Source organism: Eucalyptus grandis, chromosome 6 (assembly GCF_016545825.1).
Source record: "Eucalyptus grandis isolate ANBG69807.140 chromosome 6, ASM1654582v1, whole genome shotgun sequence".
Classification (NCBI taxonomy): Eukaryota; Viridiplantae; Streptophyta; class Magnoliopsida; order Myrtales; family Myrtaceae; genus Eucalyptus; species Eucalyptus grandis.
The window spans coordinates 6,720,021-6,739,891 of record NC_052617.1 but is presented as its reverse complement, the minus strand read 5'-3'; the positions used below and the strand labels follow the sequence as shown (position 1 = coordinate 6,739,891).

The following is a 19,871-nucleotide window of genomic DNA, read 5'->3' as shown; positions in this document are numbered from 1 at the left end:
CTTTATTTTTCAAGGGAAAGAATTTTTTTATCATACACATCACCAGCATTAAGAGAATGCTTTTAGAAAACTGAAAAGAAGAAAGAAAGAAAGCTTCAACAAAACCTAAACCCTGTTAGATTGGACTTGCATTCGATTGTTGCAAATATAATCTCATCAGAAGTAAATTATCAAATCATGATAAATTACGTATGATTTTGCCCGAATTTTATGTTGGAAACGAAATATGCAATTTATAAGAGTTCAGTCACAAGAATGACGCGATATTTAACATTGTCATTGCAGGTGAACTACCCTTGCCCGTGCCTTACCGGGAACAGTTGCCGGCCAAACCCGTTGAATATGGGTTAACAAACGTAGGCACTGGTTGATGGAATTGTCGGCGACATAGGCTGTTTTTGCGGGCAAAAAAACCAAAAAAGAAAAAAAGAAAAGAAAAGAAAAGGAAAAGGAAAGAGCAAGCCTACCGCTTCCGTGGGTACACGTGGAGGGATGCTAATGGCGGAAGTAAACTGTAAACCTGAATAATTAAAAAAAAGGGGACAAGATTCCATCTTACGTCGTCCGCCCCGACCTCGCAGAAACACCCACCGCCCAACGCACGGAAGTTCGACACGTGTCCCCTGACTGTGTCACCACACGAGTGTCCCGAGAGTCGAGAATGGCTTTTTCTCTGCTGCGGTTCCTGTTTTCTTGAATCCGGGGGGACTGGTTCCTATAATTTACTATTGTTGCTTGGAGCGGAAGTGAACAAGAATGCAGATCCAACGCAAACAGCGCAACTGCATCTACTGACAACGCCGAGCAGCTCAAATCGCCATTAAACCTCGGTATACAATGTGCATGACCCTGAACTTTCACATCAATTATATAATTTTGACCTATTACAATGTTATGAGAAAAAAGAAACTATTATGATGTAATCCTAATTGCTAGTTAGAGATATATCTAGAGAGATTAGGAAACTTTTATTTGTTGCACCATGGAGTTGCTTAGTGCTTAAAGGACTAACGTATGTGTTAGTTGATGTGCACGACATGATTTCAATATCCCACACAACATATATAACTCCATTTTTGAGTAGACATATATATGCATTTCGTGCTCTTGAGAGCACAGTTGGATGGAAGGATGAAAGGGAGAGATTAGGAGGGATAAGTGCAGCTAGCTTTTCTAATTTCCTAAATCATTCTCTATTAATCCAAATATGATTTAGGGATAAATATACAAGAAATTCCAAAACTTATCATGAAAGTACAATTGAAATTAGAAATTTAAAAAAATGTAATCGAGTTCTAAAATTTGCTACAAAAGCGTAATTGAATCTTAAAATTTTCAAAAGTGCAATCAAATCTGAAAAGTTGTAAAGTTGTTGCAATCAAGTGATTGCATTGCTGAAAAAAAAGTGATTGCATCAATTTTGTCCAACTTAACAAATGAAAAATGTTAATAAGTTTTAGAATTCAATTGTATAAACTCAACAATTTTTATTACAATTTTATTATTTAATTACCCAAACTTGATGAGTTTTATGATTTGATTGTACTTTTTTAGAGTCTTAGGATTCAATTATAGCTTTGCAACAAGTTTCAAGACTGCTAATGTTATTTTTCGTTCAAACCTTAGTCCGAGCACCTTTCTCTCCTATAGCATTTTTTAATGGTTAGTTACAATTACAATCATAGACATCACCCATATTTTTTCACTAAATTTGGCACATAATTAGTATCCACAACTAGTAATTCACTAATTAGGTAGGATGGTGTTGGAGGAGAATACAATCTTAAGAAACTCGAATTCGTTGCATCTCCATTATTTTCGCTGGTGAGTATTCAATCATTTTAATGATCTCTCCCTTTCATTTTTCTCATAAAAATTCAAAACCTTCCTTTCTGCCTCTAATAACCTCTATTAAATATATATAGTTGTGCCAAGGTTTCTAATAATGTCATCTTCTATTCATATCTCCCCGACCCTCACATGAAAGCACAAGACGACGTCCGGCGCCGCGCATGTGAAGGGACAAAGTCAAAATTATTATTAATTCTCATTCCCCAAATAACATGGCTTATGGCTTACAAAAGAGGAACATTTAAAGTCAAAGCACAGAATATGGGAAAGTGGGAAGGGCATGGAGGGATCAAACCGAAAGCCGCAAATGCCACGTTAGGCCATTCACACAGTATTAGTTTGACCTAAAGCCTCAATTGATCGAAATTGATGAAGAATGAAGATCGAAGGAAGAGCCCATCTTCGTCGGTTCAACCCGCCTTGGAAGCTACGCCTACGTCATCGATGAAGTGGTAGCTTGAAGAGGTGGTCAACTCGACAGCGCTGCGATGTCGGCACTGTCCGGACTCGTTGGACGAAACCCAAAAACTGGTTGCGCGTTTCCCATGGTAACTGGAAACCCACTGCCCCACCCTTACCATCCCACCAGCTCGACGTCCATCCATGCTGGCCCCCCATGTCCCAGTCGGAACGCGCAATTGCCCTAAAAAATGAAACAAGAAAAAGAAGAATCGAAACACGTAATTGACACATATCATAAGAAAAGTTAGAACATTAGATGACGGCAGGAAAGTTCCGATTTGGTTTATTTTGTGGGTCCTTGAATAAATAGTTTGATAATAACAAATCTTTTCGAGACAAATTTGATTGGAGTCTATTGAGCGTTTCCATTTTATTAATAAAATGGTTTCCCATTCGGAATGATAATTTTGTAAAGTATTTTTTTTTTTTGTATTATGAGTTTACCCTTTGGAAGTACATTTATGTCTTTGAGCAAAATACATTCTCATTTGTGAAAAAGACCCTTAGTTCCCCATCTTCAGTTTCACTTCAGATCTATTAAATGAGCAGCATCTCTCTCGTTTTCTCTTTTTTTGATTTCTGGAAAGAGAAAAAAATTGCGAAAATTGTAATTCGCGAAATGCACCCTATTTTCCTTTTTATTTTGGGGTTATTGAAAGAGCTTATTATTTTTATTTGTTAGGAGAAAAGTGGGTGCAAAGGAACAGTCGTTTTTTCCAGCTCAGACAGACACCGACGCCCCATTTTCTGGGTCTCATCCTCCACATGTGCAGTCAGAGAAAGAAAGAGGGAGATTCTAATCGAGAGCGAGACGCCGACGTTTCGCTGAGTCATCCTCAGATCCCGCTGCGGATAAGCCTCAACCCCTGCTCCTCCTCCTCAACCCACCCCCAACTAACCATGGTTAACCCCGACACCCAACTCCCTATATAATCTCCCAACTCCGGTCGAACTTTCCTAAACCTGTAAACCGCAGCAGCACACAAACTCACCATCAAAGCTTTCGACTCTGCAGCAGAAACCGCGACGAATCAAATCGGAAACTCTCACAACGCCGCCGCCGCCGCCGCCGCCGCCGCCGTCCACATCAACGTTGCCAATGGCTTCCGCTTCCCTCTCTTTCTCCGCCGTCTCCTCCAGCTCGGCGCTCCCCTCCCGCCGCGGCTCCCCCGCGCCGCCGCCGCCCTACGCCGTCCGGTGCCGCCCGCTCCGCGTCGTCTCCGCCTCCTGCGCGTCCACCGCCGAGAGGCCGAGGCCGATGGCCGCCGGTGCCCGCTCCCAGGCGTCCTCGCTGTACGAGGTGCTGGGGATCCGAGCCGGCGCCACGGGCCAGGAGATCAAGACCGCCTACCGGAGGCTCGCCAGGGTCCTGCACCCGGACGTCGCCGCGCCCGCCGGCGCCGGGGCGGCGGCCGCGGGGCGCGAGTTCATGCGTGTCCACGAGGCGTACGCCACTCTCTCGGATCCGGACCGGCGGGCCGACTACGACCGGACGCTGCTCCGGGGGCCCGGCCGGTTCTCGGTGTCGGTCGCCGCCGCCGCCGCCGCTGCCGCCGCGGCGTCGGCCTGTGGCCCGAGCCGGAAGTGGGAGACGGATCAGTGCTGGTAGATTGGAGGACCTACGAGTTAGGGTTAGAGATTAGTTAATAAGATCTAGTTGTTGGGCGATGATGGAGGCCTGCATTTTAAGTGGCTCCATTTCTTATCCCTGACCTTAGATTAATTAGGTTTTCCAGCACTCTTTTTGAGGTGTTAGGAATTGAGTAATCCGTGTTTATATATATCTACGGACGAGATCTTGTATCAGATGTGAGCAGGGCTCTTTTTTGACAGCCTGAAATCTCAATAGAATGTGTTTCCTTGGAATTTCTCCTTCTATAATTCATTCCTCCGATCAAATTGGGATCAATTTACAGTCTGCGATCTCCTAGTTTTAGATGAGAACATGGCCAATCCATGATGCTGTGAAAACCGATTTAACCCCAATCACGTGTTCTTCCTCATAAAACTCGATCCTTCCCAGGATCATAAGTCAGATTCAGAAAAAAAGAAAAAAAGAAAAAAAAAAGGGTATCGCCACAATTTCGAGGTTTCATTTCCATGGGGGCACGAGTGCTTACTGTGTCATCGTGGACTCCAGATATGCCGAGCAGGTGAAGTCAAACAAATCGAACTTCTAACTGCTAACTGCTCAACTCTCAGAATTCGCGTTAGGGTTTAGGCCATTCGAGAATCATCGTCAGACGGCAAGTCCAAAAGGGGGCGGCGTCTGGACGAGTTTCAAGGCATTGACTGCTGAACCCAGACCGGCCAATCGTTTCTTGTTTCAAACACGATGTCCTCTTCAAACCTGAAACAGAACCCACAGGAAAAGATCGTAAATTCCTCGTCCAAGGAATCATTAGAACCAAAAAAAAAAAAAAAGGACCCAGAGTTGGAAACTTTCCTAAATTCCTCGTCCAAGGAATAATTAGAATTTGGTAAAAAAAAAAAAAAAAAAAAAAAAAGGACCCAGAGTTGGAAACTTTGGAGCCCAGAAGATCATGGGCTATCTTTGACAGATTCAGCTCCATCATTTTAACTCTAGTTTTTGAATATTTTTTCCTGTTCTGGGGATAAAAACATGTTTGGTACAAACCCAAAAATTTTGTGACTAAAAATTTCTTTTAATATATTAATAATTTATTATTATTATTATTTTTTCTCTTCTCCTTCCTCTTAGCCAGTTGCCGGCTTGGCCGTGGCCGGGTGGGCCTTGTTTGGTAACCATCCAAATATGGCCAAATTCTGATTCTTTGTTCCCAGAATCAGTTTGAGCCTAAAATCGCGTTTAGTAAAATTTTTGTTCAGAATGCATTGAGAATATAATCAAGAATAAAAAAAAATTGATTCTCGTTAGGGGAACGAATTTGAGAATCAAAATCAAGAACTCTTCTTCTTCCTTCGGCCATCTCGCGACCGCTATCCACCACTACCCACCACCGTCCGCCGCCGCCGGCTGCCGGTCCGGCGAGCTCACCGGAGGCAAGCCCAGCCACCGGCGAGCTCGCCGGAGGCTTGCCCAACCACTGGCGAAGCTCGGCCTCCCCAGATCCGGGCGAGGCCGAGCCTCGCCGTGGCTAAGCAGGCGGGGTTGGGCAAGCCTCGCGACGCCCGGCCCCATTGGTGGCCCAGCGAGGCTCGCCTAGCCCCCGGCGAGGCGAGGCCTCGCCAGCCCGGCGAGGGCTCGGCTTGGCCCGGCGGGCCCGCCTCGCCAGATCTCGGCAAGGCCAAGCCTTAGCGGGGCTAGGTGAGCCTCGCCCGGCGCAAGGCTCGGCCGACGAGGGTCGATCTCGCGGAGGGCCGGCAACGCTCCGGTGAGGTCGCCGCGACCGGCTACAAGAAGAAGAAGAAGATGAGAAAAAGGAAAAAAAGAAAAAGGAAAAAAAAAAAAAAGGAAAAAGAAAAAAAATGAAAAAAAAAAAGGAAAAAAGTAAAAAAATTATTTAAAAATTAAAATAAATTGATTTGGAACAGTAATTAATGAACATGGTACCAAACACAATTCTATTCCGTAATCGAAATTTTGGACAGCTTCTCAAACGACTTAAAATATTTAGAATAAGTTCTGAAACGTAATAAAAAAGAATAAACTTTGATCGAATATACTTCGGGAATGTAATCGTTACCAAACGCGTCCTTAGTAACCGGCCAGATGAGGTCGCCGGCTTCAGGGGAGCCTCACTAGCTACTGGTAAGGTCTCCCGAGGCCTTGTCATGGCTCGGCGAGGCGACCTCGCCCCGATCTGGCGAGGTCGAGCCTCGCCCGACCATTGGTGAGGCTTTGCCTCGTTGTGATTGGGAGAGGCCCCCCCAAGCCTTGCCGGTGGTTGGCGAGCTCGGAGCGACCTCGCCGGGGGTCAACGAGGTCCGACGGGGTTGTTGGGCCTTATCTAGCTGGTCGCTAGCCATCGTTGGGCCGATGACCAGCTAGGGAGATTCTAATGCATCGACTCGAGAATTTGACCGTGAAGCGATCTTTCGACCGAGCTAATCTGTAAGGGTCATTGCGGCACAATTAAAAATTGATTAGAGATCGGAGATAGGTCGACTCGACAGAGGCATGTGATCAGGTGTGGGTGATTCCACCAGATCGCACAATTCTTGTCGATTGGCACTGGACCGACTTTTCTATCGATTGGTGGCACCGTGTGTTTGTATTTGAAACCTGAGATTACCTCGACAACCGAAAGTCGCCAATGTTTCAAAGATGTACATTGTGGCTTGAGATGATCAACCACGGGTCAAATGCATAAAAATCTCTAAAGGCTGTTGAGGTTGGGCCGCGCAAGATCGCGCCAAAGTGAAATTAACCGTGGAATTGAGATCGAATTCGAAAGGTGGAAGTCTGGGTGTGTCACAAATCATTTCGGGATCATTGAATCATATTTGGAAGATTTTTCATGCAATCAGAATTTTCAGCAAGTAAATCGAAAATGGCCAATTTGGCTCGAGAAATTAGTAGGCCCGCTTTTGGTCGTCTTTTGGGACTTAAGTTGGTTCTGACACAGTGAAGATGTGAATTGAAGTGTGGTGACATTGGATTAATTTTATGGACTTTAATTTAGTTCAATTGGAAGAGAATTGATGAGAATGAAGAAAGTGAATGTCTGATTGGACCGGAAAATGGAATTGATCGAACCCATTTGGAATAAGGTTGTGGGAGTTTTGAGTGAGTGGAGTATTACATCATGGATGATGTCGTGGTGGCCATTTTGTGGGATTAAAGAAAAAGAAAAGAAAAGGGAATGGTCCCATCTCTCTCTCTCCTCCTTCTCTCTCCTTCCTCTCTCCCTTCCGTTGGCTTCTCCTCCATCTTCTTTGTGCGAAAGACCAGAAAATTTGCAGAGGAAGAAGCCGAAGCAGCCCCTCGTCGTTCGCCTCCTTCGCCGCTCGTCGCCCGTCGCCGGAACCACCGAAGCCAGCTCGTCGCCGGTCCTCCTTCGCCCGCTCACGCCGCTGCTCTTCCCTCGTTCGCCGTCGTCCTCGCTCGTCTTCACGTTTGGGAGGTTGTCCGACCAGCCTAGGTCACGGATCAGCCACCGTGAGCCGCCGTGCGCCCCCGCCTTAGCCCGCCGGAGCTTCGCCTTGCCTCCGCCGCCCTTGGCCGCCTCAACCGACGCCGGATCTGCTCCCTCTCGGCCCCAAGCAGAATCTGGAAAAATGGGTATGGCAGCGGGTGTTTGGCTCGTTTTGGCCGCCTTCCCGAGCCCGGATGCTCGGCCCGCTTTGAGGAAAGTTGTTCTCCTTGGCGTCCCCGTCGTTTTGGTCCGCTCGGTTCGCTAATCCGGTGAGTTTAACTCACTAAACCTCGCTTAGAGGGTTAATGATGCTTTAGGTGTGTTTAGTTTATGTTAAGTGTTATTAGGTGGTTAGTTTAATTTATTTAAGTGTAGATTATATTAATGTGCTTGATTAACTTAAATTGTGTTTAATTTAAAGTTAAGTGGGTGTTTATATTAATATAAACATTGACGTGGCATAAAGGAATTTACTTTTGATTTATTTAAATATCTCGAAATTATTTAATAATTTAATAATATATTATTATTCGAAATTATTAAAATATTATTATTTAATTATTTTCGGAATAAATTTAATTATTTAATAAATTCCGAAAATTAAGTTGGGACCCTAAATTCTCAGAATTTTGTGCGATCGCTTTGTGTATTCAGATTATGAATTTGATGATTAGATATTACAAATTGAGTGATGATTTGTGCAATTAATTATTGAATTGTTGTGTCTTTGGTTGAAAGACTCGGGTCGCAGTAGTGGCTAGGCCGACTGGACCTTTGTTCTTCTAGAAATGCCGTCGAGAGAGTGACGTGGCTCGGGTCGCAGTAGTGGCTAGGCCGACTGGACCTTTATTCTTTTAGAAATACTGTCAGGAGAGTGACGTGGTGCCGATCGCAGTAGAGGCTGGGCCGACTGGATCGATGCTCCTTCGGGAATGCCGTCGACGTGAGACGAAGCCGTGCTCCAAGGGGGAGACGATGCTCCTTCGGGAATGCCGTCGACGTGCGAAGCCGCGCTCCATGGGGGAGGCGATGCACGGCTATATGCCGTAGATAGCCGAACTGCGAGTAGGCTATGCCCTTGTGTGGCAGTGAATAACAATTGGAATGCATGTTGAGTGTTGTTGATGTGTCGGATTATGGGACGGAATTATGTGGCATGGAATGGGACGTGTCATAATGATTTAGTCTTATAATCAGGACCCCCGCGGTTGTTGGTTATATGAAAGTGAATGCGTTTCGGTTGTTTAAGTTCTTATTATCGCATATGATTGAATGATATGAATTGTGCTAACTCGCAGAAAGAACCGAGGCGAGGTAAGTCCTCTATGTTGTGTGGCTAGGCCACCCGGGCGTATTTTCTTTCTAATAGGGGTTTAGGGGTTGAACTTGCCGAGACGTTGTCTCGGTGGTTATTGAATAACCATTTCGGGTCCCGAACGGAGCGGCCGGATAGCTTTGGTTGGCCTTGAGGAGTTGCAGACGTGAAGTAATAAGACTGGAGAACGTGTCCGACTTGTAGGTCGTAGGACAATTCCTTTTTAAGAGCCGGTCTTGTGTAGACTGTTGGCCGTAGACTCGTTTTGTAATTCCGTTGAATTATGAAAGTGTTATGTTGTGGTTTGTTTCCTGCTTTTCTATCCCGTATTTTATTGTCAGGGGTTTTATAATACGTTCCGCTTGCGCATTAATAAATGAATGGGTCGGCGACATATCCTGGGATGTCGCATTTTTTATCGACCGTAGTGGGATGTGCGCGCGCTCGGGGTTCGGGGCGTGACAAGAAGAAAGGAAGAGAAAAAGAAAGAAAAGAAAAGAAAAGAAACAAAAGCTTGTTTCTTGAGTTGTTCTCGGGAACAATAAATGACTTTTTTTTTTGTTTATTATTTCTCTTCTAATACTATTCTCGGGAACAAAAAAATTACCAAGCACATTTTTATTCTATTTCTGTTTCGGGGAATAGAAGAACGGAAACAGGTGCTCCCCATTACCAAACAACCCATTAGTGTTTAAAGGACTCACTTATGTGTAGCTGATGTGCACCACATGGTCTCAATGTCCTGCACAACATATATAACTCCAATTTAGAGTAGACAAATCTATGCGTTTCGTGCTCTTGAGAGCACAATTGGATGGAAGGATGAAAGGCGAGGAAGGAAAGGGAGAGATTAGGAGGGATAAGTGCAGCTAGCTTATCTAATTTCCTAAATCATTCTTTATTCATCCAAAATGATTTAGGGATAAGTATATTAGAAATTTCAAAACTTATCATGAAAGTGCAATTGAATAATAAAAATTTTAAAAAATGCAATCAAGTTCTAAAGTTTGTTATGAAAGTGTGATTAAGTCTTAAAATTTTTAAAAAGTGCAATTAAATCTCAAAACTTATGAAGTTGGTACAATCAAGTGATTATATTGATTTTGTCCAACTTGACAAATGGAAAATGTTTATAAGTTTTAGAATTTGATTGTACAAACTCAACAACTTTAATTACAGCTTTATTACTTAATTATACAAACTCGATAAATTTTAGGATTTGATTGTATTTTTTGAGAGTCTTAGAATTTAATTACAATTTCACAACAAGTTTCAAGACTGCTAATGTTATTTTTTGTTGAAACCTTAGTTTGAGCACCTTTCTCTCTTATCGCATTTTTGAATGGTTAGTTATAACCATAGACATCACCCACATTTTTTCACTAAATTTGGCACATGGTTAGTATCCACAACTAATAGTTCGCTAATTAGGTAGGGTAGTGTTGGAGGAGAATACAATCTTAAGAAACTCAAATTCGTTGCATCTCCATTATTTTCTCTCGTGAGTATTCAATCATTTTAATGATCTCTCCCTTTCATTTTTCTTATAATAATTCAAAACCTTCCTTTCCGCTTCTAATAACCACTATTAAATAAATATAGTTTTGCTAAGGCTTCTTATAATGTCATCTTCTATTCATATCTCCCCGACCCTCACATGAAAGCATAAGACGACGTGCAGCGCCGCGCATTCGAGGGACAAAGTCAAAATCATTATTAATTTTTATTCCCCAAATAACATGGCTTATGGCTTACAAAAGAGGAACATTTAAAGTCAAAGCACAGAATATGGGAAAGTGGGAAGGGCGTGGAGGGATCGAACCGAAAGCCGCAAATGCCACATTAGGCCCTTCACACAATATTATTTTGACCTAAAGCCTCAATTAATCGAAATTGATGAAGAATGAAGATCGAAGGAAGAGCCCATCTTCGTCGGTTCAACTCGATCGCGCCCGCCTTGGAAACTACGCCTACGTCATCGGTGAAGTGGTAGCTTGAAGAGATGGTCAACTCGACAGCGCTGCGATGTCGGCACTGTCCGGACTCGTTGGACGAAGCCCAAAAACTGGTTGCGCGTTTCCCATGGTAATTGGAAACCCACTGCCCCACCCTCCCCAGCCCACAAGCTCGCCATCCATCCATGCTGGCCCCCCATGTACCGGCAAAGTCGTCGCTCCTCCCCCTCCACGTGCATATATGATATATCTCAGTCGGAACGCGCGATTGCCCTCGAAAAGGAAGCAAGAAAAAGAAGATTCGAAACGCGTGATTGACACATATCATAAGAAAAATCAGAACATTAGAGGATGCCAAGGAAGTTTCGATTTGGTTTATTTTGTGGGTCCTTGAATAAACAGTTTGGTAATAACAAATCTTTCCTAGACATATTTGATCTGATTCTTTCAAGCGTTTCCATTTTATTAATAAATTGATTTCTCCTTCGGAATGATAATTTTGTAAAGTATTCTTTTCTTATATTATGAGTTTACCACTTGGAAGTACATTTATGTCTTTGAGCAAAATACATCCTCATCTATGAAAAAGACCCTTAGTTCCCCATCTTTAGTCTCACTTCAGATTTATTAAGGCTCTATTTGGTAATTATCCAAATAGTAACTAATTCTTATTTTTTATTTCCGGAAACAATTTAGGAACATAATCATGTTTGGTAAAATTTTTGTTTTCCGAGAAAGATTTGGAGTAGAATTAAGAATAATAAAAATTTGATTCTTGTTCGAAAAAAAAAAAGAATAAAAAAAGTGAAACTCCTCTCTCATACGTTTTCTCCCTTCTTCTTCTCCTTCTTCCCTTTTCTTCTTTCTCATCTATCACCGCCATCATTGTGGTTGCCATCCGCCGCCCATCGCTGCCTGGTCGCCGACAATCGGTCCACTGAGCTTCTGGATGTTTGCTGTGCGATGTTTGCCTTGCCAAGGCGTCTCGCCCATCCACGGTGGCCGGGCGAGCCTTGTGATCCGGGCGAGGCCAAGCCTCGCCCAACCTCGATGAGGCTCACTTGGCCACCGGCAAGGCTCGGCCAACGAGGGCCTGGTCTCATTGAGGACCGGCGACGCTCCGGTGAGGTCGCCGGCTCTCAATTGGTTGGGCGACTAGCCACTTGAGGAAGAAAAAGAAGGAGAGAAAGGAAAAAAGAAAAAAAAGAAAAGAAAAAATTATTAAAAAAAATTTAAAAAAATAAATTAATTTGAAACGTAATTAATAAGCACGGTCCAAACACAATTCTATTCCAAAATCGAAATTTTGGATAGTTATTAAGCGGTTTAAAATGCTTAAAATCTATTTTTGGGAATAGAATAAATTTTTATATTTCGATCAAAATCTATTCGGGGAATAAAATCATTACCAAACACGTCTTAAAAATAGTCATTCTCTTTTTTTTTTTTTTTTTTGATTTCTGAAAAAGAGAAAAATTACGAAAATTGTGATTCATGAAATGCACCCTACTTCCCTTTTTATTTTGGGATTTTGAAAGAGATTATTATTTTTATTTATTAGGAGAAGAGTGGGTGCAAAGGAACAGTCGTTTTTTCCTACTTTCCTTAAACTCGTCCAGCTCAGACAGTCACCGACGCCCCATTTTCTCGGTCTCATCCTCCACATGTGCAGCGAGAGAGATGGAGATTCTAATCGAGAGACGCCGACGTTTCGCTGAGTCATCCTCAGATCCCGCTGCGGATAAGCCTCAACCCCTGCTCCTCCTCCTTAACCCACCCCCAACTAACCATGGTTAACCCCGACACCCCAACTCCCTATATTATCTCCCAACTCCTGTCCAACTTTCCTAAACCTGTAAACCGCAGCAGCACACTAACTCACCATCAAAGCTCTCGACTCTGCAGCAGAAACCGCGACGAATCAAATCGGAAACTCTCACAACGCCGCTGCCGCCGCCGCCGCCGCCGCCGCCCACATCGACGTTGCCAATGGCTTCCGCTTCCCTCTCTCTCTCCGCCGTCTCCTCCAGCCCGGCGCTCCCCTCCCGCCGCGGCTCCCCCGCGCCGTCGCCGCCCTCCGCCGTCCGGTGCCGCCCGCTCCGCGTCGTCTCCGCCTCCTGCGCGTCCACCGCCGAGAGGCCGAGGCCGATGGCCGCCGGGGCCCGCTCCCAGGCGTCCTCGCTGTACGAGGTGCTGGGGATCCGAGCCGGCGCCACGGGCCAGGAGATCAAGACCGCCTACCGGAGGCTCGCCAGGGTCCTGCACCCGGACGTCGCCGCGCCCGCCGGCGCCGGGTCGGCGGCCGCGGGGCGCGAGTTCATGCGTGTCCACGAGGCGTACGCCACTCTCTCGGATCCGGACCGGCGGGCCGACTACGACCGGACGCTGTTCCGGGGGCCCGGCCGGTTCTCGGTGTCGGTCGCCGCCGCCGCCGCGGCGTCGGCCCGTGGCCCGAGCCGGAAGTGGGAGACGGATCAGTGCTGGTAGATTGGAGGACCCACGAGTGAGGGTTAGAGATCAGTTGATAAGATCTAGTTGTTGGGCGATGATGGAGGCCTGCATTTTAAGTGGCTCCATTTTTGATCCCTGACCTTAGATTAATTAGGTTTTCCAGCACTCTCTTTGAGGTGTTAGGAATCGAGTAATCTGTGTGTATATATATATCGACGGACGAGATCTTGTATCAGATGTGAGCAGGGCTCTTTTTTGACAGCCTGAAATCTCAATAGAATGTGTTTCCTTTGAATTTCTCCTTCTTTAATTCATTCCTCCGATCAAATTGGGATCAATTTACAGTCTGCGATCTCCTAGTTTTAGAGGAGAACATGGCCAATCCATGATGCTGTGAAAACCGATTTAACCCCAATCACGTGTTCTTCCTCATAAAACTCGATTCTTCCCAGGATCATAAGTCAGATTCAGGAAAAAAAACAGAGGGTATTGCCACAATTTCGAGGTTTCATTTCCATGGAGGCACGAGGCTTACTGTGTCATCTTGGACTCCAGATGTGCCGAGCGGATGAAGTCAAAAAAATCAAACCGCTAACTGCTAACTGCTCAACTCCCAGAATTCGCAATAGGGTCTAGGTCATTCGAGAATCATTCTCAGACGACTAGTCCGAAAGGGGGCGGCGTCTGGACGAGTTTCAAGGCATTGACTGCTGAACCCAGACCGGCCAATCGTTTCTTGTTTCAAACAAGGTGCCCTCTTCAAACCTGAAACAGAACCCACAGAAAAAGATCGTAAATTCCTCGTCCAAGGAATCATTAGCATTTGAGGGAAAAAAACCCAAAAAATAAAATAAAAAATGGAGAGTGTGGATGATGATGAGGGCGCTGGATTCGAACCCATTGCTGCTCCAGAACAAAAAAAGAAAAAGAAAAAAAGACCCAAAGTTGGAAACTTTGGAGCCCAGAAGATCATGGGCTATCTTGGGCCTAAGACAGATTCAGCTCCATCATTTTAACTCCAGTTAGCAAGAACCCGATGAGGCTGGGAGGGACCAGACCATGGCTCACCTGGTGCGCCCCCTCCGGCAATGGCCGAGGCTCCACCACCACCACCGCCACCGCTGCCGTCATCTGCCCACCTCTCCATTATTTCTTTCGCCCTTCGGAACGACGTCGCATCATCATCAGCATCATCCTCCTCGCCATAGTCTGTTCCCGACGGTGGTCCCTTCGTCGCACCGCGAAGTCCATTACCGGCCGCGCGGGCTCAAGTTCCCCAACTCCTCGGCGCCGGAGGCTTACGATCCCCGAGAAGGCGGCGACGGCGGCGGCGGCAGCGGCAGCGAGTCCGACTCCGACGGCAAGAAGAGCCGCAACCAGAAGAAGCGCGAGGCTCGGCGCGCCGTCCGCTGGGGCATGGAGCTCGCTTCCTTCTCCAATCCCCAAATCAAGCACATCCTCAGGTACTACTGGGAGCAAAAAAAAAAAAAATTGTCTTTGAGGAGCCGCGATTTTGAGCTTTTACGGGCTTCGTAGACATAGACATAGTGATGTCGATGGTAGCATTGTAGATTAATTCTAATGTTTTTTTTTTTTTAATGGGGAATTGCAGAGTGGCTTCTCCGGAGCAAGAGGTGTTGGACGCCCTGATGCTTGCGAAGGTGATGCTTCTGCAACGCGCGGCTGTTTCTCGTGAGGCTTTTGGTCTGAGTCGTCTTGTTGTTCATGCAGTTGAGATGTTTGTTGATTTGTCGCAGAGACTGGGACCGGACATTCGTGAAGGAAAGCGAAGGCAGTTCAATTACATTGGTACCATTCCATTTTCTTCATGTTTTATGAGTGTCTGCGTGTGTTTGTTAGAATCTTTTTGCCTTTCTTGCCGGTTCGCCTGGTGTCTTCTTTGCTATGCTTGGCCATTGCACAATGAATTCTTGCTGGAAAAAAAATTGTTCTTGGAATAAGAAGCTCTTTTCTAATTGCCCCCTTCCCCCCCTTAGCTTGTATTTGAGTATGTCAGCTTGTACTTTTGAAATGCTTTGATGGTACTTGCAGTATAGTTCCTTGAGCATATATTGATGAAAGATAAGTAGCTGCTAATGATGTGCTCAAAAAAGGCATAGATGAATTGCTCAATCTGTGCCAAAAGAGCTGAAATCTTTCTTGCTGAACACTTTTTGTCATTTCAAGATGGAACTTAAGTGTCTTTGGTCAATTTTTGTGTTCTGTTTTATTTAGTTGTATTCTACAGAATAGGGAACGACAGTTGTTGATTCAATAATTCATTGATGCCTCAAGAGTACATAATATGCAATGTAAACATCCTTGATGAAATTCTATTTGTTAGGGAAGTTGCTGCGAGATGTTGAACCTGAGTTAATGGATGCTTTAATTGTGGCTACAAAAGAGGGTGACCATAGTAGACTGCAAGCTTTATCTGTCTCAGCGGCTTGGGTTGGCGGAGATGATGATGAAGGAGAAGAAGATTTTGAAGAAGAACACGAGGAAGAGGAGGAGGTACAAGGGGTTTAACTTTGTCACCTAAAAAAAAAAAATCTGCATTGCCTATTGCTGCTACTGAAGTTTCATTTGCATCCTCTTAGAGGAAAATGAGTTCAACATGTAGAGATGTGTGAGCATTCCACTTCCTGATCACCTAGAGAAGAAAGTTTTACCTAAACTTAATTGATTTGATATTTAGTTCCTTAGTTTTTATTATAAAATCATTGGAAGCAGACCACGCTGTACAAATCTATTAATCATAGACTAAAATCCTGGCTTTGTATTTACTGAGAACTGCTGATGTCTACAGGTGTCCCAAATCACGGAAACCTTATACATCGAATTAGATGCTTTAGATCTAACATGATACATGTGCATGCGATAGTTTTTGTATATTCTAGTAAGAAAAGTGAAGATTACCACCTTTTATTAATAGGTTAATTTTGTTATATTCAGAATGACACATCATTTGAATGATTTCAGTCTGAAGAAAAACAAATAAGCAACAAATATGCGACATAGGAAACTACATGGAGGGAGAAAGGAAATTTGTTAACTTATTTAAAATACTATCATCACTTAGAATTACACATTCCTAGACATGCTTGCAATGGATGATGACTTTACTTTTTCAATGTTGTAGAGGACATGATTAATTTGATACATTAATATGCCATAAATAAGCTGGTCTAGTTCATATAATACAAAAAATTACATGAAATTGTCTAAAAATAAGTGTGTATTAGAAGAACCAATCTTTATGGGAGCTCACCATTGACTGTAAACCCATACGTCCCTCTTTTTGATTCCGCACCATTTTCCTCATTCATTTTCTGCATCTTCATCTTCTTCTGTGTATTTCTTTAAAATTATAATGGATGTGAAAGCTACATCAGATCCATTTCCTCCTCTGTCTTGCATGATGTTCATCATCTTCCCTGATTGCCTGGTTTAGCTTTAGTCAGCAGACTCCATCTGAGTTCTTTTTTGCAACCAACTCCATTTGCTCTGCCCTTACTGACCAAAGAGTTTTGGATGAAACCCAAAATACAAAAATCGAGGTCGTAGATCAAGATAGTTGGAAGTGGATAGTTATCCATGGAAACTATAGGTACATATTTTGTTAAAAGATGTTATATTAGTAATCAAAGTTGCTAATTCCCAGTGGACAAGAGAGAGAGGTGTTTAACGTTATGTACTAAGTTGTGCGCAGCAGGAGAATTCTTTTTGTATAAGAAAACTTCAGCGAGAACAGCTAACATTCAAGCACGGAGCCATTTATATCTCATTTCTAATTTTTTCAAGGGTTACAGCTGTCTATTCTTTGGTGCACAGCAAGTTTGATTCTTGGCTTTGTAGGCTACTATTGATACCACAGATTTAGATGATGAATAACCTTTTTTATGTCTAAAGACGAGATACACGGTAAACAACCTTTTGTAGGCAAAGATGGTATGAGATCTTTATCACCCTAAAAGTGTGTCAATGCTGATATTTGTTGACAATGAAGGTTCATTAGTGACGGGATCCATTGGTCATGCATGAAATTTTAGTTTTACATAATGTCCATCTTCCTTCTCTAGCATTTGTTCAGGTTTCTCATTAGTGACTTGCGTTTCAATCTTCAATTCCCAGGAGTCCAGTGAGCATGCAAGCATCGCAAGCAGGTGGTTTGATGGTTTAATCAGTAAAGACAATGAAATAACCAATGAAGTTTACTCCATTCACACTGTTGATTTTGATCGGCAAGTAAGTCGACGATATCTCCTACAGTTTGAGCTTTTAGTTTTATTGTTGGAGCATTCAAATCTCTCGCAGTCCATTTATAACTACTTGAACAAATCCATGCCGGCTGAAATAAATAGAAAGAAGAAGAAACTCCATGGGTTGCCTAATCTGTACTCATTTAACATTCTGCTCTTAACATCATAAACCAATTGGTGGATTTTAATAAGCACACAGCGTAACACATGAGATGTAGGTAACATTTGCACAAGCTATAGTTGGTCGGGCTAATTCATTCCTCCAGCTTGTACAACATTATGTATGGGCCTGCCCCTGACATGCCATGTTTAGGTCGTTCTTCAGTGCACATAAAAATGTTGCCTGTCGCTGAGATTTGCATTTACTAATTGCCACTTGCCAGTAATTAGTGTGGTTGACATCTCCTATGTTGCATTGTCAAAATTATTTTAAGCTTCCATGTTAATGCTGAATACTTTTCTTTGTTGTACTTCTAATAGGAGCTCCGAAAGCTTGTACGGAATGTACAGTCAATTCAGGAACAGCCAGCCACCACTGATGAAAATGAGAGAGAAGCTAGCATTGCGCTGCTAAGGGCTCAAAAGTCCCTTACCCATTTCCTCCGAAACCTCGCGAGGCAATTACATGGTAGTGAGATATGGTTACAAAGTTGATACTCACCTCTTGTACTAGTCTATTTTGTAACATCACATTTTCTTCTTTTGGGGTCCAGTTAAATCGATTTATGATTTATGGGTCTGCATGAACCAAGAACCGGGTGGCTGATGGGGTTCTAGATTTAGGATGCTCCGGGTTCAATCCTAGGCAATGGCTAAAAAGATAATAGTTATGCCAATTGCCAATCTCCTTTTATGCACAGGCTCTGTATTAACTTACGTTTCATTTGCAGGTGCAAGCCCTCTCTTGTAGTTGGGAATTAGACAGGGAGTCATGCCATCTCTTTTGGTTGTACCACCCCGCAGATTGCTGCACCAGCAAGAACAATATATTTTTTGTCCGCTTAAGACTGCTGAAAGATTTTTTTACGTTGAAAGTGTATTGCTGAAGCCTATGGTCAAGATCATGACCATCAAAATTTTGGCCGCAGCGACATCTTCTCAGCAGTAATGAGATTCAAAGATTTAGTTACGTTTGTTTGTGGCATGTATCAATATGAATCATCGGAATGAAGAAAGGGTGAACTTTATGATAATTGTCAGAATCATATGCAATCGGAACTTGGATTCTAACGAGATTGTTTTGATGTTTCTAGATATATGTTTCGCATCAACAGAGGAGAGGTTTTTTTTTTTGGTCTGGTCCTATCTTATATTCATTTTACAAGTCATTATGTGTTACGTGTTATGCGTAGGTTGCTAAACTCTACTCCTTCACTCATGCATAAAAAGGAGAGGTTTGTTTTAAGACATTTTTGATTGCACACAAACGATATTAATTATCGAACTGAAATTGAAGGATCATTTCGTTTCTTTTCTTTTTGGCTCATCCATGAATGTGACTTTAGGAAATGAAGGAAAAAGCAAGTACTCGGAAACATGGTCCAGTACAATTAAGACCATTTCATGGCAAGGTTTTCAGTCGAACATCTTCCTTCTAATTTTAGTGGGTAAATAAGCTAAATCATTAAAAAAAAATCCATTTACAAGGAAATAAGGATGAAAGTAATTTTATCTAAAATCCACTTAATTGAATTAACTTAAAAAAAAAAAGAAGATAAGTGAGAAGCCCATAAGCTTTAAATTATTTTTAAAGTTTTTTTTTTTTTTTTTTTTTTTTTGGACAAATTTTTAAAGTTTAGATAGTGGAAGGTGAGATATGGACTCAAGTTCAAATTGTTAGGCTGTGTTTTGGATGTCCAGCTCGACAAGTGTTCTTATTGGTATTTTCTACATTCAATGGCCAACAACCCAAATAAAATACTTGTAAAAATTACAGCTACTAATAGCATGAAAAAAATAGTTACATGTTAAAATATGATTACCAATACATGACTGGCTTAAAATTAAGGGGATGCTCAATTCAAGGCAAAGAAAGTTGCTTCCTTTGTCTGGTACTGGTGGTAAACCAATATCGAAGGACTCTTAAGAAAAAGACGGATCTTGACTCAACTCCCAACCCGCAAGGCAAGTTGAAGCCATCTTTATCGGAGAAGAAGTTGGAACGGAAGTGTATGCAAGCCCCTCTGACAGACCTTTCAAAGAAGACTGGTGATTGTTGATCTTGATTGTGTGCTTGGGTTGACGGGGACGGAGACCGACGCCCCTTTGGACCGCTTGGTTCTAGCCCGACTGTGATCAAATCGATATTTCACCCTCGGAGTTAGATTTGGAGTTTGCTTTATGTCGCCTCCCTAAGTTGTGTCTGTACATCCTCCACTGAATTCTTTCACGTTGCAAATTTAACGTTTAACATTCATTTGCCAAATACTAGTGGATGCATAAGTGGAATTCACTTGACAATTAAGCATACTAGTAACTTAGCGATCAATTGAATCGATGTTGGGTATATTTAGCG

General features: G+C 43.2%; 3 protein-coding genes across 3 annotated transcripts; all 3 read left to right on the top strand.

Moving 5' to 3' along the window:
- Nucleotides 1–3,412: 3,412 nt before the first annotated feature.
- Nucleotides 3,413–3,922, top strand: LOC104431936 (chaperone protein dnaJ 11, chloroplastic-like). Its single transcript, XM_010044454.3, has one exon. The coding sequence runs from the start codon at nt 3,413–3,415 to the stop codon at nt 3,920–3,922; it is 510 nt and encodes a 169-aa protein (XP_010042756.2).
- An 8,710-nt stretch (nt 3,923–12,632) lies between these two features.
- Nucleotides 12,633–13,130, top strand: LOC104456666 (chaperone protein dnaJ 11, chloroplastic-like). Its single transcript, XM_010071516.3, has one exon. The coding sequence runs from the start codon at nt 12,633–12,635 to the stop codon at nt 13,128–13,130; it is 498 nt and encodes a 165-aa protein (XP_010069818.2).
- A 927-nt stretch (nt 13,131–14,057) lies between these two features.
- On the top strand, nt 14,058–18,481 carry LOC104416382 (UPF0307 protein RSc0944). The gene is made up of 6 exons (XM_018861346.2): nt 14,058–14,557; nt 14,707–14,755; nt 14,852–14,903; nt 15,439–15,608; nt 17,229–17,342; nt 17,837–18,481. Exons 1-6 carry the CDS (start codon nt 14,154–14,156, stop codon nt 18,008–18,010), a joined length of 963 nt encoding a protein of 320 aa, XP_018716891.2. The 5' UTR covers nt 14,058–14,153; the 3' UTR covers nt 18,011–18,481.
- Nucleotides 18,482–19,871: the final 1,390 nt, after the last annotated feature.